This window comes from Fulmarus glacialis, unplaced genomic scaffold (assembly GCF_000690835.1).
Source record: "Fulmarus glacialis isolate BGI_N327 unplaced genomic scaffold, ASM69083v1 scaffold13837, whole genome shotgun sequence".
NCBI lineage: Eukaryota > Metazoa > Chordata > Aves > Procellariiformes > Procellariidae > Fulmarus > Fulmarus glacialis.
In genome coordinates, this window is record NW_009222737.1 from 63378 (window position 1) to 87262 (window position 23885).

Genomic DNA, 23885 nt, shown 5'->3' on the forward strand with positions numbered 1-23885 from the left:
AAAAGAGCAAATCACACATTTCTTCCACCCCTACACTCAACCACTGTTTCCAAATTCCTTAGACTATAGAGGAATGGAGAGAGAACTACAGTTCAATTGAGGAAGGAAAGTAAAAAAATTGTGTACAATTCCACAAAGGCAGAATAAGTTGTTATTAGCAAATTAATAACCAGCCTGTAAACTGCTCAAGCAGAAATCATATTTCTCTCTCTGCCAGTGTTAATAGACAATTGCTTGAGAAAAGGGATAGTCAAGATGCAAGCTACATTACCAGAAGCAGGGGAAGGTACTACTTATCTTTGGTTTCATTTGTTCTTAGTAATTGCCTCTGGAATCAACAGCTGCTGTGAGCAGCAGCTTATGACTGTAAGCGTGCAGTCAGTAGACTGACAGACCTGTTTAAGCAGAGTTTAAATCCAGAGCTTTGGGATGTGCCTTCTTGGATGCCAGCTCTGACAACTTCTTCAGGCGTTTCTTCAGCTCCAGAGGGAATTTCTCATAACACTTCTTGCATACAGGCTTCATGTCAAACTCCACAAACTTATTCCTTTAACACAAAGAACAGCAGGCTATTAAAATGGTATTTGCAAACTATATGCTTCGCTAAATCAGGTCTCCATGCATCTACATAAATGCTGTTGTTTGTGTTCTACTGCATGTATAAAACAACTCACTTCCTCGTCTGGTCATGTAAGTACAGAGATTGGGTTCTTGTCAGGGAACTAGGGTCTTTGGTATTGCTAGTTAAATAAGAAGCAAGATTTTACTATATATTTGTGTGGAACAGCCTAGAACAATAATGTTGTTATCGTAGAATGGAAGTGTCACTTCAAAGGTCCTCTTGGTGATGAATTACAGCTCCTTCACATAGAAGGCCAGTGGGGCCAACCCAGCATAGTAGGATAAGGGTTTGAACCTGAGAAAGGAAAAATGTAGGACTGCTTTGTTTTCTGTCCCTCTTCTACATATTTGAGGTAACTAGCATAATATTTTCTTTCAAAATAATCTACGCAATTGCAAATAGTGTCATTGAGGGGAGCGTCCAGACTACGGAGACATGGAGGCTGCAGGTATTTCAGGACAGGCAGTTACTCGAAGTTCAGAGCCTTCCCTCTGTACTGCTGAATGAGTTCTCCTCTTACCCAACCTTCTTACAGAATAGATTAATGAAGGAAAATAAATTAGAGAGGATGCTGAGTCCCAGCTCCCTTTTAGTTCTGAAATCAGTGGAATTATAGGCACCTGCTCCCACAGAGAAAAGGTATATTGCCCCTCAGAGAGGCCCTGGCTCATGGCACCCCTAAGCTGACATCCTGCCTTAGGGGCAAATGTCTCATATGGTCCAAAATATAAACAGCGACTTACTTCAGTGTAAGCTTGATGTTGCAGGTGGAGCAGGAGAAGCAATTCACACACCAGGCCTTGTTAAGAGCTGATACCACTGCAAAAGCAAAAGCACAAAATAAGAGGAAACTGCAGAATTACTTGAATTCGGATTTGTATCCAAATTCAAATGAGGCCAGATGTGAAAAGAAACACTGGTGCCTTGCAACTCTGTGACTGCAACAGCTGCACTGACAAATGGAACAAGGACAGCAACCCAAAACAAGGAGAGAACAAATCTTACCATCTCCCTCTATCACGTGGCTGCAGTTGTAGCAGACATCTCCAAAGAGCTGCAAAAGAAATTAAGAACAGGAACTCATGTTACTGGCTACTCATGCTCCCCAAATTACACAGCTGGTGTGAACATTAAATCCTAACAATCAAAGAATTCCCAGACATTGCAGTAGCCCCCAAATATACCAATTTAAATCTTCTGAATAACTTCTCATACACTTGCCAAATAGTCTATGTTCCTTTGGATCTCATACCACTAAATACTACAAAACCTTTTTTGTTGATGCCTCACACTCTACCACTGTTATGTGATCTTAAAGTCCTGTACATGTGGCAATTTGGAGAAAAGAGGATTGGTAGAGTATGATGCTTACTGTTGACAAACATCTCTTGATGCTTAACTATAAACATAAGAATAAAACCTAGAGCTACTTTCAAAACAGTAACACTTATCTCTTATGAAAGAAAGAGACTAATTTATCTGACAGAAGAAAATACCAAACTCATAGTTGTTCAGTAGAGTCATACAGAAAAAACAGGGTTTGATTGGCTTTTAAAACATACTTTTTTATGCTTTAGACAGCACAACATTTATCTTAGGCCCATGGAAGCAAATAATTATCAAAGAAGTCTACACAAATAGTTTTTGAGTAGAATTACAGGGATTTTAATCACAACCCATGATCCGTGTTTTTTTCTGTCAATGGCACTAAGAAAAATCAATATCCCCAAGACATTTCTATTCTGCTCTCAGCATCACTTTTCACATCTACCAAGAAAAACTATTTTTTCTGTGAAATCTCACCGATTTCTTAATATTGCATTGCCTCTACAAATTCAGATTATGCCAAATTTGCATAGCTTCGCATATATAAAATGCAAAAAAGCATTTGCCAGTCAGAGCAAGTACTTACAGTATGGATGGCAGAATTTACCTGGTTATAGTGAGTTTCACAATAAGCCAGACCTTTTTTCTCATAGTGTCGGTGCCCCAAGAATGGCTTCTCACATTTGGCACAAACAAAATGCTGTAAAAGAAAAAAGGACATTCAGTGGCAGGCAAAGCAAATTTTCCACCACCAGGGAAAAACTTGCATGGCTACAAATCATGGCTCAATACGAGACACTTAATCATAGAAACACAGAATGGTTTGGGTTGGAAGGGCCCTAAAAAATCATCTAATCCCCCCCCCCCTGCCATGGGCAGGGACACCTTCCACTAGCTCAGGTTGCCCAAAGCCCCATCCAACCTGGCCTTGAACACTTCCAGTGATGGGGCATCCACAACTCTGGGCAACCTGTTCCAGTGCCTCACCACCCTCCCAGTAAAGAATTTCTTCCTAATATCTCATCTAAATCTATATTCTTTCAGTTTAAAATTTTACTCCTTAATGCTTTAATGAAATTCAGCCAGGAAAATCTTTATGGAAGTAAAAGAAAAGATGAAATATTTCATCTACTATAGTAATTAAGAATTGTATTAAAGATAGGTAGAAGACCTGCTGAAAGGGCAATCATCTTGTATACTGATAGACTTGCGGACTATCATCTTGCTTGTTTCAGAGAAGAGAAACAGAAACATAAAACACGGTTGGTATGAATGCACTTCAAATGAGCAGCAGCACCTCTCTCAATTCAAGTCCTAGGAGGCTTAAATCACTAAAAAACTTCAGAGCAAGCTGTGACGACTCAGCTGAAAGTTATAGAAACAATGAGCTGAAAAGGCTTAAAAAGCAAGAATTGCACTGGCTCTGCCTACATTACAAATTCTAACACTGTTATGAACCTGTTAATTGGGCTTGGAGAGGATATATCTAACTACATCATACTAAATATGTAAATTTATTAGTAAGTAAATGCTGTTCAGTGAACCATATTCTGCAAGAATCTTTACAATGCAACTCAGGCACTTTAAAATTAAGGTTATTACTGCTGTGAAAGCATAGCTTGCTTAGGCAACTCTGATGACCCTGCTGTACTCATTCACTCACATAAGGTGAAGACAATCTGAAACATAAGCAATTGTTTTTTGTCTGAATTCATATATTACAGATCACGTAAATGTCTACAGCTTCCAACTAGCACTACTCCTCTTCCAAAATGGCTCCTGAAGGAAGTTTCAGATTCAGAGAGGCCTCACCTCAACATGCCATTGCTTTCCCAGAGCATTGACCACTCGTCCCTCAATGGGCCTGCGGCAGGCTCCACAGATGGGGATTCCCATCTTGTCGTGGCAGGGCAGGCAATACAGTTCCCCCTTCAGTTCCCGAGCCTCAGCAGTCAGTTCCTTCCTGAAAACACAAACATGGCCCTGAAGTAAGAACACCAAGTGAAGCTCTTCAATGCCCATGATGAAGTCTTGGAAGACTAAACTTGAAACATACTTTGACAACATTCATGCTACAAATGCAGAGTCATTAAATTAACCTAGTGAAATACAGTTATTGTCAACTCATCTTTCTAAAATTGCTTTCTCAGTTTGCCAGGCAAGAGAACATACGTGGAATATCATGTCTTTGGCTAGATAGTCTGGCAGAAATATGAGGTGCACTTACATGGAACAATGCAGTGTCATGCAAAGACTCAAGCTATCTTTGAACGGGATAGCGCAGGTACAAGGACCATCCTAGTAGCGCTCAGCACTGAGCCATTTACTTTATTCTTCAGCACTGTTACCCATTCTAGGGCAGTACTGTGCTCCAATTATACTGCCTTCATGCTAAGTAATTCAGATCAGACAGGTATCAGCATGGTAATGGACTGTGCCAGAAGCCTGACACAGCTCACCAAGTCATCTTTTTCTTCTATCCAGGAATGCAAAGTGAAACTATTTTGAATAGCCAGGCAACAGCTATCTTTGGACAACACTATTACTGTAATCTGTGCACAGCCTTTTAGGTAAGTTCATACCAAGAAACTATTTTCATTTTCAGTATAAAATAGTGTCATTCAAGTTTAGGATAAAAGAACATTGAATGGCAAAATAAAAATAAAGTTCCTGTAGGCTTTCCGAATTTCTTTCCATTTCTCCTCACACAATTCCTGTTTGTTCAACAATGTGAAGGCAGCAAAGTTTAGGTCTTGGAAAGGACTGCACTGCTGACTGTACTGTTTGTCTCTCTCCTTTTTTGTCAGAGTTAGTTTAGAATAGAGAACATACCCACAGTGGGTGCAGTTGAAGTGATCCGGATGGTAGGAATCATTCCTAAACATCAGAGGCTGCTCATCAATTATCAAGTGGCACTTCTGACAGATGTACTTGCCCAGTCCCTTAGCTTTTTCACGGTTATGGCATGGCCTGCACAGATGCCTGGTTGAACAAAGTAAAGAAAATAAAATATTAAGAAATTCTTTCTCCTAAAACAACGTACACTGCATGCTGTAGGATGTACTTTATGTAACAGAGGAAATGTCTTCCGAGGTCAGACTAAACATAATTTAGTTTAGTATCCTGTCTTTCCCACCGGTTGCACAGAAAAGAATATGTGGATTGAGCAGTCACAGAGTTGCATTTCCTTAGAATATGCCTCCAACATTCACTCATTTATATCCCATCAGGGATATCACCCTGTCATTCCTCTAGGTATCCTTTCCAGTTCTTCTAGATCCTTTCTGAGAGGTGGGCAAGGAGAAGTGGCAACACCCTCTCTTACTAACTACGGGATCCAGCCATAACAGAGGCATTACAGCACTAGGAGGGAATTGAGGAGAGAAGACAAAAAACATTAAACCAAACCTCATTGCTCGAATGCCTTTACCATGGCTGGATTCTTTAGTCTTCAATAGCTATGACAAACAAAAGACCATTGAATACTAGCTCTTCTGCCTACAAATTCCTTTTAGTCTTAAGTTAAAGAAAATAAAGAACCATGCAATTTTGCAATTTTAAGTGATAAATGTAAATGTGTTCCTATCACATGTTCTAGAACATATTACAAGTACACACCTGAACAGGTAGATAAGCCAAATTTCTGGTAGAAAAGCCTGGGCAAAGGCATAAAAAACTTCTGTAAAAGCTGATGGAATCCACCAGCTTTATCCCAATACTTAGGAGCTCCGAGGAGAAGCTGTTCAGTTTACTTGCCTATTACCTACCCCTCTAGCTGCAATGCTGCAAGCTGGGAATAATTTATGATAAAATAAAAATGACAGAGGAATGACTTCTGTTGGTTTCTTTGTCACAAAACAGAGAAGCCTGCTTAATTCCTTTCACTATATCACTATGTGAAACACTCGCTGAGATTTACAGGTCATTCTCAAAAGACACCAGACAAAAGGAAAAGTTCAAATGGAAAGGGTAGATTTATGGCTGAAGTAGTGGGTTCTTTGCAGGGCCCCTTCCAAGATTCTGCTGTGATGAATCACTTACCCTTAGATCTGTAAAATGGCAATAAGAATACAACACAGATGTTGTTGTGAGACCTCAAACATTTATGACCCTTAGCTGGCAGGCGCCTAAGTGCTAAGTATCATTATTATTCTCTCCAAATCTGAGTCCTCCTGTCAGCAAGTGTCTCTCTTCAGGGCTGGAACTACTGTCTGCCCAGACAGAGTCCAGAAAAAGCAGACAGCACCCCATTATAAGGAAACATGCAGCTGTGCTCATCTCAGCATAAAGGCATCAATTTTATTCGGCACTGTCAAATGCAGAGTAATTATACAGGGCAGGACATAGGGACCCTGAAGCAAGTGTCCTGAAAGAGACCCCTCTCATTCAGCTGAATAAGATGCCTTCAGCCATTTGGACTGATAAACCATTATCAACCCCTCCCCACTCACAAACCCTCTCTGCCATCCCATAGACCCTCCTCTATTGCAAGCAAAGGGAAGTGTTGGACAGGCTAAGCTGTTACCATAGCAGCTGCCCCTCTCCCTCTCCCCCTCCCCACTCCCACCATTATGGAATTATCCCATTCTGAAATGTCCTGTTGTGTCTATTAATACCAGACTTCCCCCAAACAAAGCTTCTCTCCACCCTCCTAAAATAATCAGGGGACTCCAAGAAGTCTGTGTTCACGGCTGGGAGTTCAGTAGCAGCCTTTAGTAAGCACCATGAACACTGGAATATTCATACAGTATATTCATATCTATAACAGCAGCAGCAACCCCAGTGCCAAGAGCTCAGCTGGGATGAAGACTGCTCTTCAGTGCTGGGGTGTCCTCTCCCCTTCTCTGTTGTGTGACTGAGCTGATAATGTGCTATCAGAGCTAGAAGGACACTATAAAGAGGGGCTCCCCTCTCCACCCTCAGCAACTCTGCCACTGTGTGCTCTTTTTGGATCATCTTGTTGTTTTCACCGTTGCTGCTTCTATTTGGTTTGCTGTCCTCAGAAGGAGTTCCTTGAGATTTTCCCCAAAAGGACCCTATACTCCACCCAAAGGACTGCACTGTAAAGAGGTAAGAGACAAACTTATGTTAGCAGGATAATGAAGAAGCTTTCCTAACGGCATTAGTTTTAGTTGGTGTCAGTGAGATGGAAAGACACGCACACAGAGGCAGACGAATATAATGGAAATGTTTGAAATTAAAAGCAGGCAGCATTTTTTGAACTTCAAAGAATAATTTCCTCACTCTTCTTTACATCACTCCTCCAAAACATAAAAGTTTTCAAACTTCTGTACCTAATGTACATCCATTTCTGCCAGGAAAACTGACAGTTGTACGGTATGTCCAGTGCTCTCTGACACTGCTTTGACGCTCCCAAGAAACAAGTATTTCAGCTGAGGGGTGGGAGGCTCAGCACGGAGTGATTTTCAGGAGAATAATTTCAGTCAGAAGTGGACTACTTCTAATGAAGAGTACTTTCAGTGAAAGATAGGAGACAATCCCATTTGACAAGACACTATAACCATAATAATAAAAGCCCACAAACTAGCATAATCACAAACCACAAACTGCTTTAGCTGAGAGCAAGAACAGGAATTTCTGATATCCACTACAAAGCCTAACATATAGTTCAAATTTATCTGCAGGGGCATTATAACAAAAGCTCCAAACTAGCCAGGTAACTAACTTATGATGAGCTAAATACTTCTTCTGCTTATTGTTTCATTAATGATAGAGCATCTGCTGCAAGAGTAATCAGGTTGTGTCTATACCGACAGCCTTGTGGATTGTTATCTTGCTTGTTTCTGAGCAGAAGAGAAACAGGGCATAAAATATGGTCAGTATGCATGCATTGCAAATGAGCAGTGACATCCCCATTACAGCTCAGCCCTGGGAGGCCTGGGATAATGGCTCATTCCAGAATAGTGCTCTGTTTAGCAATATGTAAATCACTAAATATTCACACAACACCAAGAGTGCAACCCAAGCGGAAATTATTGGACAATGAGCCAGTCTCCTAAAGGAGTTTTCTGTCTGCGGAGTTAAAGCCTCTTGCACCACATAGCTTAGAACAAACTACACATTCTAGGTCATTTGAGAAGGTGTCTTAGTATTCATACAGACTAGTACAACAAGCTTTCTAAGACTTTGAGTGCTTTTTTGTAAGCATAACAAACCAAAAAGAAAGAAAAAACTAAAAATTAAACACATTTATTTTAAATTGATAGGATAAAACCAGGCAAAATAGAAGTGGAACTGTAAATAACAGCAAAGGGCTTTCCACACTGTCTACAGAACACGCTGTCAAAGAATTACAACTTTTGTAAAGTTGTAGCGCTTTGTTGAAAACATATCAATTCTAAAAATAAGCTCAACAATTAATTCTAGTGACATGTCAGCTTTTTTCCTAACCTACTCAAGTGCTACACCACAGTTTTCATGTCAACAAACGGAATTGTAAAAAAAACCAAAAAACTTGATTAAAATTCCCTTCTAATTTAAAACCTAAGCAAAATTAGAAAGAGGACCACTTCCCTTTTCTATGATTTCTGACCAGGCAATGAAAAATACCTCCCTTCACCTTGCTCTAAAATGTAAATTAGGTAACAGCAGCTCTCCTATGAAGGCACTCATTTGAAAAGACTGAATCTATTTCAATTTTATCATTAGTTCTAAGCCTCTCCCTTCCTGACACTGACATACTGGGCTTCTAGGTAACTCTGACATTCTCCTTTCTGCTCCACCCCATGGTATTTTGCAGTGAAAACAGGTCCAGATAGAAATCAATGGCAAACTCAGTGCTGCCATCACTGAGGACAAAACTCGTGATTTTTAAGTCTTGGCTATTCCAAGTCTGGCACTGACACTCAGCTAAATCTGAACCCCAAAGATCCTCCTTAGGAAATCAGCTCAAATAGAATCACTTCAATATATCATGCTGCCAAACCCCTAGTATTTAGCTTGTAAATAGGGAAAAAGTCTGCATACTGCTTCGCTTCCTGAACTGATTTAAATCATTAAGACAAGAGACATCCCTGTCTGTTCCGTTAGACAACCGTTGCTTCTGCCTTTTCAGTTGGTCCAAGCCAGCATTTACTGCTTTCTCAGTGGTGTCACAAAAATGTATAGAGTAACGCTTAGCCATCAGACTACTTGATCACTGACAGGTGTGTATATAAAGATCACCTGATGACATTTTTTGCAGATGAAAAGCATATTTAAACAAAGTGCCTGACACAAAAAAAGGCTACATAGCCAGAATGTCAGGTGATAGGTACCATTGTAAATTAACAGCCAGTAAAAAGGCATGGTCTCATCGTATTTCTTCTTTGGTGTACAACAGAAAAATACATATTAAAACTAATTCCATCCAGTGAGGACAAGTATTTGAGCATTCAACATTACTATCACATACAAACTTCAAAATCTTGTGTTCAAAAATACTTGCAAGTTTTACTTTGTAAGGGACAAATAAACACTAGAAACAAAAATTGCGGGCTTCTCTGCAAACCCAGGAAATTCACACGGAAAACAGCAATGAGGAATTTTCTTTTTGTACATGAAAACAAGATTTCACATGTATTTTTATAGATAAAATGTCCCTTGGAAAAAAGGGCTGTACATTCTTCCTTGCACATGCACTTCTGGTAATTCCAAGATAATAATTTGTTGCCACCTCTAGGACTACAAAGAAGCATACAGCTGGCCGTAGGCAGTGAGTACCCATACACTCAAACCTAGAGTCTTTTTTGTGCCATAAACATGCAGGGTATCTAGGCAATGCATGGAGTAAGAAGGCCCCTCTGTGGCCATACGAACAAATTTCAGTTTCTGAATTTCATTCAGTTTCCCTTCTGTTGACTTTTGTCTCTTCAACTGTGTGTGACCTAAACAGAAGTGGTCCAGCATATTAATCTCTAGCTATTTTAGTTTTCTGTCTACCTGAACGTGACAGCAACCAAACAAAAGATGGTAATTACCATGGAATTTTGTTTACATTTTTCAATATATTGGCCTGTTCTTAATCCCATTTCAGTTTCTCGATTAGCCACCAATATTTTTAGACATCTGAATAATCAGTTCTGTTAGGAAGCTGGATGCATTGCATAATGCCTTGGATCAACTGTCTAATGATGTAAGATTTCAGCATATAGCATAGCTTCAACCCGAGACTAAAAATTTTGTCTAACAATGTCAGCAACCATCTTAAAATTTTAATCTCAGTAGAGGAAAACGGATTTATTTAAAGATGTATTGAATATTATGGAGAAATGGTCACTTCCACTCTTCCATTAACCAGACACATAGGCACTTCACTACTCTTTCAACTGATCTCAGCACAGGTTGGAGGCAAGCTCCTAATCAGCTAGCTAGCTCTTTATAGTGGTTCCTTCAACAGGAATTAATGGTCTGGAAAACCCAGCCGAGCAGGAGGTATTCAGAATTTTAATGTAAGGCTTTAAACTCAGACTGACCTGTCGTATTAAATACCAATATTAGCAAACAGGAGACATCATTGATTTCCATGTGTGGTTTTTCTTTTCTTTTTTTTTTTCTTCACAAAACCAGGCTCTTTTGTAATATACTGTCTCGATTCTTTCAGGTTTTGGGGGTTTTTTTTCTTCAAAACTGTGGTGAAAAATGAATGGCCCAGCAGATCCCTCAAGCCTACTCTTCAATTGCTCAAATCAATCAAATTTCTCTTTGGAAACATCAGAGCAATGTGGCAAAGAGACACACCTCGAGAACATCCTTTTTGCCACTTTCTACTTCCTGGACTTCATCCTGGCTTTTGCTGGCAATGCCCTGGCTCTTTGGCTCTTCATCCGGGACCAAAAGTCAGGCACACCTGCCAACATTTTCCTGATGCATCTTGCTGTGGCTGACCTGTCCTTTGTGCTGGTACTTCCCACGCGGCTGGTGTACCATTTTTCTGGTAATCATTGGCCATTTGGTGAGATCCCATGCAGACTCACTGGCTTCCTTTTTTACCTCAACATGTATGCCAGTATCTACTTCCTCATGTGTATCAGCGTTGACCGCTTCCTAGCCATTGTGCACCCCGTGAAGTCCATCAAGCTCCGCAGGTCCCTTTATGCCCATTTGGCATGTGCCTTTCTATGGGTTGTAGTTGGGATTGCAATGGCACCTCTGCTGCTCAGTGTGCAGACAGTGGAGATGAAAAACACAACCATCTGCCTGCAGCTCTACAGAGAAAAGGCATCACGTCATGCCCTTGTGTCCTTAGCAGTGGCATTCACCTTCCCATTTGTTACTACAGTGACTTGCTACTTACTAATCATCCGAAGCCTGAAGAATGGGAACAGAGTTGAGAAACACCTGAAGGAAAAAGCTATCAAAATGATCATCATGGTCCTGATGATCTTTCTGATTTGCTTTGTACCTTATCATGTCAATCGCTACATTTATATTCTCCACTACAATGGGACCAAAACTTCCTGTGAAACACAGCGTATTCTAGCCCTCAATAACCGCATCACTTCCTGCCTCATGAGTCTAAATGGTGCCTTTGACCCAGTCATGTATTTTTTTGTAGCTGAGAAATTCCGTGAGGCTTTGTGCAGTCTGTTTTGTGTCAAAAAGACTGTAATGTTGCCTCAAACATACGAGGGTAAGACAAATGAAAGCTCGCTAAGTGCTAAATCTGAACTGTGAATAGAACTCATCACTGCTTCAACTTCAGAACGCTCTCTTCTACCAAAATCAGCTGAGAGCGCAAATAATCAGTGAGATAGTCCACCATCCTGAGGAGGGAAGTTCTGTTGTTTTTATGGGACTGCAATTTGCAAGAACCCCTGTGACGACAGAGATCACATGTCCTTGTCTTACTGAAACTGCAAACAGAAGTACAGTTCTACTGATTTCCAAGATGTGAAACTGCAGGCCAAACGCTTAGGAATAGGGAAGGCAGCAAAGAGGCTATTAAACAGACATTTAAAAAACAAAATAAAACAAAACAAACCCAACTTAATTCCCAAAGCATTCAGTAACGACTCTTCCTCTGCAAAATGCATACAGCCTACTACAAAATTTTGTATTGTGCCAGCAGTAGAGATCCACTCCTGAGGTAGACCTGCCTGATGAAAACTTAGCATGCTTGCACATCTTGTTCGAGTCTCCAAATTCAAAGCGTTTATACATAGCAGACAGAAAATTGGTACTAAATGGTGGCAAGAAAAAAAGACCAAAATGCTGCCATGTACCCAACCTGGATGGAATTAAGATAAGACTTAAAATTTTTCTATTTCTTCCCAGCATTCAGAGCTGGGAGATGAGCACTAAACTTCACACTACCTTTTCTATCTGCCCTCTGCCATTGTCTCAAAGCTGCAGACAGAGGTTGGGCAACATTTACTACACTGCCTCTTTTACGTAGTTCCCTGCAAAACGTCAGATATCCTGATAACTCTCAAACTAAAGAATGGAAAAGGGCTGTTTAGGAATACAGCGATCGTCTTTGCTACATACCGAATCATAAAAATATGAACCCAAATGGCAAAAGTGAAGAAAAGTAAGCATATGAAGAAGTGAAGTCTACTTTGTCCAGAAGAGATTCCTATCTTTGAGGTGTTTTACAATTATTTTTTGTGACTTATCTAACAAGACTGTTCTTTCACTATGGATAAAGTAGGGATTATCTTAACTATCCTCACTGATACAAATTGCATCCAGTGGAATATGTCTGGAAATGACAGCCAGACTAGGGAAGACCAGGTACATGAGAAGCAGGAAAAAGAACCCAAGAGTTTCCAATAATATTTACTAGAAGACTGCTTCTATGCTATGGAGATAAATATTATAGAAAATCACAGGTGAATTATAGAAAATGACAGGTGAATTATATTTTTTATGTACAGATACATACACACGCATATCCCTTTTCTGTGCTTTTGGGAATGAGCTCCTTACCATTTTAGATTTGGTCCACAAATTATTAAATCAAACATACTTTATCTTGCTTGAACGGCTTCTATCCTGACTGCTTTCCCAAAACACCCTAGGTGCTATCACAACAGTCCATTCTAACAAGCTTAGGTGTCAAAAGAAAATCAATTATGCCCAACTCCAAAAACTAAGGCACAGAAGTTGCATGCAGGATGGAAGAGAAGAGGGAGCTGAAAGGACTCCCTGCTGGACAGGGTACAAGTATATAACCTTTCCTTCCCTTCTTCACCATTTAGTTAGTGAGAATATAAACTCTAAGAAACTACTAGGCTTTGCTCAAGACATATGAAAGCCTGAAATTAACTATGAATTGTGTAACACTGTCTGCTAACTGCTGGATTGTTTTATTTTCTTATCATGGTATGCTTTTGTACAAGTTCCCTTTTATGTTTTTATTCCTTACTTCTTAATTAAATGCATTAATCAACCTTTAGGACACATTTTTATACTTCTGTATATAAAATGAATGATTTCCAAAGACCAGGGGAATCACGTGCTGAACAGGCTATGCTGTAATCCTCGAGTTATTCTCTTGGCCTTTTGCTATATCTTGATTTCCTGCTCAGCAGCTTACTTGATAAATAGCCTGCCCAGGATTACATATCCCTTTTTCTCACTTGCTATTCAGCCTTTTTCCTGGAATCCCTCTCTTTTCCAGAACCCATTCTCTAGTTACTAAAAATTTGAGTTTCTGCTTTCTAATGTTTCATTGGGTGAAGAACACTGTTCTTCATTCCATTTCCCATCTCCTAACAGGCTATTCCTTAAAGCTTCTTCTGTACCTTTTCAAGCTTTGCCTCTCAGTGTACAACTAACTGACCACATCTCGCTAACTGTATCAATAACATTGATAAAACTTTCAGAGCTTCTGCTCTATCTTACCTGCCAGCATTCTTCACAAAACCCAGGTCAGCAAGTGCTACATCACAGAGCTCACAGCGGAAGCATTCTGGGTGCCAGTTATTGTTCATTGCCTTGATAACACGCCCAATAATGAATTCACCTGCAAAAGGAAAGCAACACCTTAAGATGCATGGCAGAAAACAGTCTTATCAAAAGCCCACTGCCCTTCATAATCCTTCCACTTTAATTCCACAAAAACGATTACAGTCTAACTTTGGAAAAAACCCAATTATTCCCACAATCAGGATACCCCAAATCACTGCTGGTATCATGCTTTGTTTCCCTGCAGAGCTCCTGCTCCTTAAAATGACCTCAACAATCCCAGCCCAGGGCTGGATGTCACTGCAATGGTGGGAGGTTTGCACAGCCCTGTAGCTATTACCCCACGGTGTTGACATGTACCACATCTTACCACACTCCCCACAGCAAGGAGCAAACAGCATCTGAAAGTCATGCTCACAGTACTTCCGGCCTTCAAACTGTGAACAAAACAAGAGAGAAGGAGCCCTCATGAATAACTGAACTACTCCTACGTCTTGATAGTTCAGCATGATTTCCCATTGAAATGACCAATTAGTCAAGGCCAGTCAAGTTTTCCAGTTCCAGCCCCCCCTCACCTGTTTTTAAACTCCTAAGGATTTTTCTTAAAGAAATATCCAGATACGGCTTCAGCCTCATGGTGAATTTGCATAGCAAAGAGTTAAATTAACAGCAATGCTGCTACAAGACAGTAAAAATCTTGAAGTCTCCAAAGCCCTTTTCCTATAGTTGGTTTTAATTTCATTTTTGCTTTAGTTTTTTTTTTTTGCTCATGTAATTCAGAACTACTCCTCCTACACGAGGCTAAAACTCACAGCAAATTAAGAATGCAGCATGTTTAAAATAATGTGTTATTCAAAATATGTCCTCGCACATATTCTGTAAAAATATTTCAACCTCATTTTTAAATGGTTCACCAATTTCAGTTGCCCAATTGGAAAACTTTGGTACAAAATGTCTAAAAATAAGTACAAAAATTGACTTACGTCTAAAGAAATATTAAGAAACATTTTATATTTTCTTCTTGAAACACCTCTTACCCAAAGAGCAAGCACACAGTTTTTGTTGTTACTGATGCATAGAAAGGACTATATGAGAAGAAAAAAAAGGAAATGAAGTCAGAAGCCCCTCAGAAAAATAGCAACAAAGGTTTAGGGCTAAGAAATTAAACACGCAAGAAAGATGGAAATTCATATTTCTGTCAGATTTTTCACCTAATTCCTTGCATTTTAATGGAGCTATTTCTCTTCTCTTACACACAGTATGAGACCTCACCTCATAAAAAAGTCCATCTGGGAACTGACGAAAACACTGAGCACAGACAAAGCAGTTTTCATGATAGAGCTCCCCATTGCTATTCACAATCCTCTCTGCAGGATCAAATCGAGTCTGGCAGCGTTCGCATACTGCATTTGCGAGAGCATCAGACATATTACTGGAATAAAGACAAGAGTAAGAACATGAGCAATGTCACAGCCAATCACATGAGTATAATCATACCATCCAAGTTTCCCCAACATCTATGAACACAGTATTTCCACTGCTTTAAACTCCCTTTTACATGGAAAAAAAAAAGACCAATGAGTCAATTCAGCACTGACATCAATTAGAAATAATGTTCTTGCAACTCACACGTGGCAGAATGAGCTCATGTAGCAGACTTACCTATTGCACACTTTTGGCTACTTCACCAGTCTTTCAGCCCATTATGTCATCCTGCTAATAGCTCATACCAAATATCCACAATTTTAAATAAACCAGTAGTTTGGAGAGCAGCAAACACAATGATCCTGACTTCTTGGGATTTCTGGTCTCTGGCTGCGCACCTCCAAGGATTTTCTGATGTGTAATAAGCACTGATATCCCACTGCAGTCTCCCTCCCCTTCACTGTAGGAATTAACAGGACGTTTCCCCTTCTACCCAGCACCTCACGTGCACAAGATTCACTGGAAAATAATCGCATACAGTGCCTCTGTCTTCCTGACAAATTAGTTGAAACTGTCAAAGTGTTAAAAATGTATGGGAAGAGAGAAGTCTCTCGGGCTGGTTTGGCAAATATATCAGGTTCATTTCCTCAGAAAGTGTGGCTAAAAAACCCCCAAAGCCACACACGCAAACCATGTAAAGGACGTTTCCTCTATCTCCCCTAAAATGCGGAACGACCCTAACCTCTTTCACAAAATTTTCACGCTTGCCATCATGATAATCTAAGTTCTCTATATGCTAACAGAATGCAGTTTTAAAATCGTATATCGCATGTCCAAACAGGGAGGGAAAACTTTTAAGGAGAGACACTCAGTTTCTTGTTGCAATGAGATATTTCTTTTAACCACCAGACTATCCAATAATATAAAAATTCAATATTGTTACACTTGTAGACATAGAAAAACTATTTTATGCCTTCTGGGCACCTTCTGAATTCTATGACTGGAAAGATAGCAGTTTTATAGGTGGGAGTATAAAAAATTTCCAGCATGTTAAAAATCTCTGAAATACTTGTGTAGTAGTTTTCTTGAAGCACATAACGTATACATAAAATGAAAGATGGCTTGGTTTAAAAGTTTTTTCCTCTCTTTTTATATTCAAAGCTACTTTGAACTGAATTTCCATCGTTAGTGTTATTCTACAACCTGACATGCTACTTTCCACACCTCTTCATAGAGAATAGCAATTCAATAAGCACGCTCCAGTAGCAGAAGATTCTCTTTCCTCTGGTCAGAGACACCCCTACAAAAACACACCACTGTTTGTATTCCAGGGCTCTGGGCTCTGAGCGCAACTAGAATGAGCAGGCAGCAGTGCAGGCAGCAGCCTCATGCTCCTGAGGCAACAAAACCAGCCCTGTGCTCAGCTGAGCCAATGTATCGCATCTGCAGCCTGTACAAATATCCTACACTGCGACCTGGAGTGACCGCTCAGTAAAAACATACTTTCTTTCTGCCACTGCAATTCCAAGGGTGGTAAAGACCAAGGGAGCTGGTAATAATTTCAAGAACGGAGTACCGATTTAGCAGAAATTTGTTACGACTTGTTTCCTTATTGCAGTACGAAGGAGCTTTAAAAAACAGACATGGACCAGAATTAAGGACAAGCAGGAAATCCTGTAATTTCATAAACTAGAGATCATAGGTTAAAGAAACATTTTTATCCTGACAGAGTACCAAAGGAATACGTCAACACAAAAACATCAGTGTTTGCAGAAAAGCCAAGAGACCTAATCGGCTTAGTTTTCAATCTCCGTTCTTTCAGTTACATCATGCAAATGGGTACCAGGACTTGAAAATATAATCTTCCCATCAGGTATTTTTTTTTCCTCTTGAAAAATTTGATGCCTGAGTTCCAAGACTTGAGCTAGCCAACAGCCATGATTAAGAAAGCCTCATGCCAACATCAGTGAAAAAGCTCCTCTGGGTTACAGAAGAAAACTGGGCAAAACAGCGTTCCAGCGAGTTTTAGTTTCCTACACAACAATAAAGCATGACCTAAGATTGTGTTTGTTGGGTTTTTTGCTTTATAAACATGAAATCAACATCTAAAAAAACCCAAATTTTTTTTCTTTCTCCAAATGGACTTTAACAGCACCCTAGGGAAGGAACAGTACCCTTCACTGCCACTACCAACTACCTGCTGGCTGAACTACTGCAAGAACAGAGCGGCCACCTAGACAACGGCAACAAGTATGCAACCATTACAGCCTGCAATCTGCACAGCCATGTTCCTGCATGAAACACAGTGCAAGATCACGAGTGTGATAGTTGACACCAAACACTATTGAACATACTTATCCCGGGAGAGATTCTGACACAAGTCCCACGACTGTGTTGGCAAGAAAGATAATGAAGACTCCTAAGAATAAGGCTTTCAGGAGGCTCCATTCTGAAACCAGCATTTGAGGGCTGTCAAGACAGAGTAACCCCACAGTAAACCCTAACTTCTAAATAATATAAAATCTATTGGGAAATTGAAATTCCTAGTGCAAGTCAAACACTATTGTTTTGTGTTCTCACTGCCTTCCCTTAGCATGAAGTACAATTTTGGATTTAATTTTTAACTCTCAAAAAATTAATTTACCTCATTCATTCGCAAAAGCAAGAAGATATCAAGAGTCCTGAGAGCTTATTTACCGTTCTGCTGATGCATGATGATGCAGAGGGTCCAACTCCTAGCTATGGAATTTTGCTCAAGACATTCCGATACTGTTTTAACAACAGAATATGATATACAGTGAAAAATCACTAATGATTTTGCAAAACAGCATAGAACAAGCATTTCAAAGACTTGGAAATAGAAAACAAAAAAAAATTTCAGAAGTTTGAGTTAGTTGATTGATTAGTTGGTTGATGCTGACAAGATTTTCTTAAAGGTATAAGAAAGATGATCCAAGAAATGCCACAATGCAAATGAGCTGATTGTGACTTGTTACTCATACATGAGAGGAACTGTTAGTCCAGGAAAAAATAAAATAAAAGAACCTGTACACAAAATAACACAGTTCTCTGCCTCAATTATAACCCAGTTGAAATTTGTTGGGGAGAGCTGTATAGGAGACAACTAAATCACATATCAGCTCCTGACCAATGTGTCTCCTGTAATACAAACCAGCAGCTGTGGCTCTTTGATAATCACAGCTCGAGTTTTACCCTCTGCTCTCTTTTCATTCACGACTTTGCATCCGTTTTTATTAAGACGTTTTATTCTTTTACACTCAAGCTAAAATTTGCAACTTTGGCATTGCCCTAAAAGTATGACTTTGCATTTATTTAAATGTTTTACTTTCACGTATGCCATAGTTTCTTAATCTCCCTCAACTACACACCCCTGTGTGCCCTCTTCCTTGTGCAAAACTATTTATTCAACTAGCTCAGGGTTAAAATTAACCAAGGCTGGAAGGGGGAGGGAGGACAGTTCCAACTCAGAGCAGTTTTGTGATTCAGTTTACTACACTGCTGCAAAAACACTTCTGCCAGCAGCATGAGGAGAGGAAGAGCAACACCAAAACCATCCTTTTGCTGGTGGTGCCAAGAGTGACCACAAAAGTTTGACTTGCTGTGTCAATGATAAGATATTTAGATCCGAATCGTTCCCACAAAGGACAGTCCCTAATATGGAGTGCTTCTTGTATTCTGTTTGCTCACTGATTTTTTGCAATTTGGTGAAATACAGAATCTTCCTCTGTTTTAACAATAAGCTGGTGACACAAAGACAGGAAAGGCTATTAAAACATGACCAGCTCAACATCCTGAAGTTATCCTGTCCTGTGCAAGCCCAAAAAATACCAGTGCTCAAACAATGCTTCTTCCAATCTTTCACCATTATGTGTCGTATCTTTAATAAATTATCTTTGTCAAAGTACCTAATTTACAGAAATTTGTTATAATTAGGTGTGGGTTTCTCCCAAGTATCAGCATTGCTCTGATGGAAAAAAAACCAAACAAACAAACAAAAAAAGACAAATTCCTTCTTTATAAGTGGAAGTTAATTGGGAGATCCATTCTGTGCCCCTGGTACAGGTGCAATAGAAAGATTTGCAAGTATTTTTCCTTCTTAGATCACTAAAGTCAATATGGATCTATCTTCCAAAAACAGTGGTTTCATATATATTTGGCCTAGCAAATATCATATTTTTGTATCATATTCTCACACAGATTCAGGAAATTGGGCCTGTATTACTACAGAAAAAAAAAAAAGGTTGCACTAGAATACCAAGAAAGCTGGCTAAAATGCTACAGCTTCTATACCATTACCTCCTTTTTTAAACAATTGTCCACAGGGATCTAGCACTGGTGATAGGTTGAGGGAAAAAAAGCAAATCTAATACTTGCACTGCTAAGAGAGCAGAACAGAAGCTCCAGCCTTCACATTAAGTATAATTTAGTATCTTAAACATGGATGCAAGACAAAATGAACCAGACAGCTAGACAACCAGGGGAACAGATGAACAGTCTCAGACTCTATCAGGTCCAAAAAGGAACTGCAGGCGCCAGGAGCGCTTCTGTCAGAAAAGCCCAGTCAAAAAAAAATCTGTAATTCTTTAACTGGTCTCCAAAGCTTTTTGGTTTTAGTGTCAAAGAGAGTTCTCCTTCATCACAATGCTGAATGAAGAACTACTTTAATACAGAGATGACCAAAAACCTTACAGATATTACAAAAAGAAGGGAAGACAACGTTTCAAGACATAAGAGCCCAGAGCATTGTCCAAACCTCAGCAGACAGGCACCGTACCTATGCTAAGGAATCCTAGAAAGGTATTCTCCACTCCTTCTGGTCTACCAGTAGAAACTGGTGTATACAGAAGATATCACAATATGATAACATTTACATAGTAATTTCTAGTATGTATACACACACAGATGCCTAGGATAGCGAAAAGTCAAAAACCTAGAAAGCTGTCACCACTTGCGTATGTCACAGATGCCAGCAGCTAAGATAAAAATCAGCGCACTCCAGGAGAGAGGCTTTTTCCCATCCCCATCCCATAGCATAGTTGAGGATTTGTGGCTTTAAGTCCTTAACGTTGACAAAGACAAAAAAAATGTTTTCCGGGACAATAACAGACTTTATGATTCATTTCACAGATAACGACTAATATAAAGAAAAAAGAAAGAGAAAGGGTATCAGTTCATGAACTTCTGCTGAAAAACAGCCCTCAACTACCCTTACCATTCTTCCAAAATATCTTCACTGCAATTGACTTTTATCTGGACAACTTTCCCAAACTGATTTAACTTCTTTAAGGTTATTATTAAACTTCTCATAAAATGTTGGAGAAAAAAAAAAATTCCCATTTGTTCAATGTATGATTTCTTGTGCATTTGATAAAACCATGTGCATAGCTTAACATTTTCAGCATTTCCTCATTCTGCTTGCATTGAATTTTCAGTTCATTCCCTATTTAAATATTTTTTCAGCTGGCTAAATAAGAAATGAATAGTATTTCTCTCAGCATATCTTCTTTGGTCATGCAGCCCCCAATCTCTCAATGAAATAAACACTTTTTGTTCTTATTTACTATGTAGGGATAACCAAATTCTTAAATTTGCAACTTATGGTCACAATATGGAAAAAAATCTTTATGGCTCCTCATCTCTCCTTGGCCTACCAGCAACAGTGATTTGCTATTAGTGGAAGCCAGGGATTTAAAAAAAAAATTCCACTCCTTCACACATTTCATCTGAGAACAGAATACAATTTCTGTAGGGTTGGCCTTCAGGGGAAGCCACAATCAGGTAGACCTTTGAGACCAGCAGCAGCAACGAAGTCTGTTGGTATTCACACAGGAGAAAATCCTATGCCACGGGCACTTGGTAGTCCCTCTCAATGCAATGCAATACTTATTTCCAGTAAACCATGACCAATTACTTAAAAAGACACACATTTAGCAGTGTTCACTCAGCCCAGGAAAACATCAACAACATAAAGAAATGTACAGGTTTTAAACAGACTATACCTCTTACACAGGAAAACCACCCTTTTATTATCAAGCATGTACCACTTCACCCACAATGTCTATTTGATAACTTCTTACACACATTTAATCTTTCTCTTCTTCACTTCCATTATCTCAAAGGAGCTAAAATGTGATGGTTTTTTACCAGCACTGATAAGACAGATCATTTGCAAATGTGTTCATCAATTATCGTCAACTAGCAGCAACACTACTTTTGGAGTACTCTCATTTGCCTGAAGAAAGGATATAAACTATCAGGACCTATCAAAAAGGAGAAGCAAAAATTATCAGTAGCTCAAAAACTGTGGATAAAATACAAATCATTCAGGAGACAAAATTCCCAAACAGGTTATAATCTTCAGCACTGTCATCTGCTGAGTAAAACCAAAATATGTGGCTTTATGCTTACTTTGCTTCAAGAACTATGATGGGAAAAATGTATTCCATTTACCTATCTAGACATTTCCCTCCTAAATCACTCTGCCAGTTGCAAAAATTATTTCTTCCAAACGGCCTGGCCTTATTAAAAATTCTGCCAGCATACAGTTTATATGCAAGCACGGTCTGCCTTGCTCTGTACACGTGTCACCACAGCAATACATACACAGCCGCTCTCCCTCAACACAGCGCAGTACCAGCCCCTGAGCATTCTCCCTAGCTCCATATCCCTGTAGTCCTAGCTGTGCTCCGCTTCAGAGCAAGCTCCCCCCCCACACTCCACTCTTCCTAGACTTACTGATGCACCCAAGCCCGATGCAGTACATTTGGAGAACCATTAGTGTCAGCATTGCTACGCCAGCACTGCCCAGATCACCTCCGCTAACAGCCTCACACAGCACACTTAATAGCATAGGTTTAAAAAGAGAGATCTCACACAGATAGGCATTTTCCAAACACCAAGCTCCAGCTCCTGAAATCTAGCTGACATAGAAGGCAAACGAGAATTAACCTTGTTCTCCCGCAAAACCATACTACTGTAGTGCTGGTACTATAAACATGGTGTTCAAAAAAGGCATTCTTTCTGCATAGCGGATTAAGTACATCTACTTAAGAGAGAGTTTAAAACTCTAATTTAAAAAAAAAAAAATCAAGGCTTGAAAAATCTGTCGTGTTCACAGTCTCAGAAAAAAATTATTACAAATAATAATTGGAAATCATGGGAAAAAAATATTGTGCCTTCACCTTCTTTCTGGAAGTCTCTTACAGGTTGCAATGAAACACAGTTAAATAGCTGAAAGCAAACTACATTTTGACAATGTGAGATGACTATGGGCATTTATCTCCTCACCCTTCCTATCTTCAATTCACACTCTGCTGTTTGTGTTCCATTGCTGCCTTTTCAATGCTTATTTTCTTTTCTTTCACAGGTCCCTTCCATGCTTTTCACTCTTCCTGAACAGCATCCTCTCCACTCAGTGGCATCACCATTTCTTTCACTAACTTCTTACTCCCCTCCTCACTAAATTCTCATACATTCAAACCCACAACTTTGTGTAGGAAAAATTGAAAATTTACCAACTACCTAATAGCTACAGGCTAAAAGGAAAATAGTGGGAAAAGCGGGGTTCTAGTCAGGGATCCACAGTTCAAACCAAGAAGCCAAACCAATTACTCAATTACAGGTAAGCATCAGGTCTATCTTCTCCTAAGAAAAGACTGAAATTTAAAACTTCTGACTGCTAGAAAAAAATCTCCTCTCCGGCACGCTCACTGCTCTCCCCAGTGGCACAGGCTTCAGAACCCATATTGCTGTTGCAGCTCACAGTTCTCCCAAAACGCAAGAAACTAAGTTTTATTTAGTTCCTGTTAATTTCACTCCTGCCCAAAATTAACTTCAATGAAAATTGAGAAGTAAAGTAAAATTTTAATCTGAAGCACAGGAAAAGTAATGATCAAATCAAGCAATGGAATTGTCTGGGCAGATTTAAGAAGCTTTGGTTGACATGTTCTAAATAATCTCCAGAAGCAGCTATACTTGAACCTTCAGTTTCTGCTGGACTGGAGTTATTTACAAACACTAAAATCAACTAGCTTGCTATTAACAGTATAGATGAAGAAATGGACTATTAAGCCCTAAAAATCAAGGAGCAGTAGAATTTTATCAGTATTTTGAAAAATTACTGCATTTCACCATTTCTTTATTCCCACAGTGCCTAAATAATTCACCGTTAACACCACTAGCACTAACATTGGTTCTGAACAGTCTAGTACAGTGCTTCGAAACGGGAAAGGTTCTCCATTGTTGCTTTCCTGTTATTGTTAAAAACTGAAAGCTTTCTCATCAGGAAAGTCCTTCCTTCGTAATCTACTTGGAAATTAAAATAAACAAACTTCATCCCCTATGGCTGTGTGCAGACAATTCCCGCTTTAAATAAAAAAGCCCCACCACCAAAACCGAACATCTCTCAAATCCTGGAAAATGCTTCAACAATACCATTCCCTTCATCTCAAGAGACATACCCACGTATCCCAGCTGCTGTATCTGTCCTCTCGCTCAGGAGTGACCCTGTGCCACTTAGCCGATCCTGCCGGCGTTGATAAAGTTTGGAGGATGCCAGCCCCCGAAGTCTCAGGCCAGCCAT

The 23885-nt window shown here is 39.6% G+C and overlaps 2 protein-coding genes across 2 annotated transcripts; one reads left to right on the forward strand and one right to left on the reverse strand.

The window, feature by feature from the left end:
• LIMS2 (LIM and senescent cell antigen-like domains 2) lies at window positions 1-23885 on the reverse strand. The gene is made up of 10 exons (XM_009581566.1): window positions 23809-23885; window positions 15131-15290; window positions 14229-14295; window positions 13796-13916; window positions 4781-4930; window positions 3761-3911; window positions 2556-2648; window positions 1628-1676; window positions 1366-1441; window positions 1-547 (listed from the first exon to the last, which is right to left on the reverse strand). Exons 1-10 carry the CDS (start codon window positions 23883-23885, stop codon window positions 400-402), a joined length of 1092 nt encoding a protein of 363 aa, XP_009579861.1. The 3' UTR covers window positions 1-399.
• GPR17 (G protein-coupled receptor 17) lies at window positions 10564-11623 on the forward strand. Its single transcript, XM_009581565.1, has one exon. The coding sequence runs from the start codon at window positions 10589-10591 to the stop codon at window positions 11621-11623; it is 1035 nt and encodes a 344-aa protein (XP_009579860.1). The 5' UTR covers window positions 10564-10588.

What these genes read in the sequence shown, in the direction of transcription:
- GPR17 (XM_009581565.1), top strand. Translation starts at nt 10,589, where the DNA reads ATGAATGGCCCAGCAGATCCCTCAAGCCTACTCTTCAATTGCTCAAAT.
- LIMS2 (XM_009581566.1), bottom strand. Translation starts at nt 23,885, where the DNA reads ATGGCTGGCCTGAGACTTCGGGGGCTGGCATCCTCCAAACTTTATCAA. An exon ending in GATCGGCTAAGTGGCACAGG is followed by an intron (nt 15,291 to 23,808) that starts GTCACTCCTGAG and finishes TCTTTATTCCAG; the next exon opens with TAATATGTCTGATGCTCTCG. An exon ending in CAGATGGACTTTTTTATGAG is followed by an intron (nt 14,296 to 15,130) that starts GTGAGGTCTCAT and finishes TTTTGTTCACAG; the next exon opens with TTTGAAGGCCGGAAGTACTG.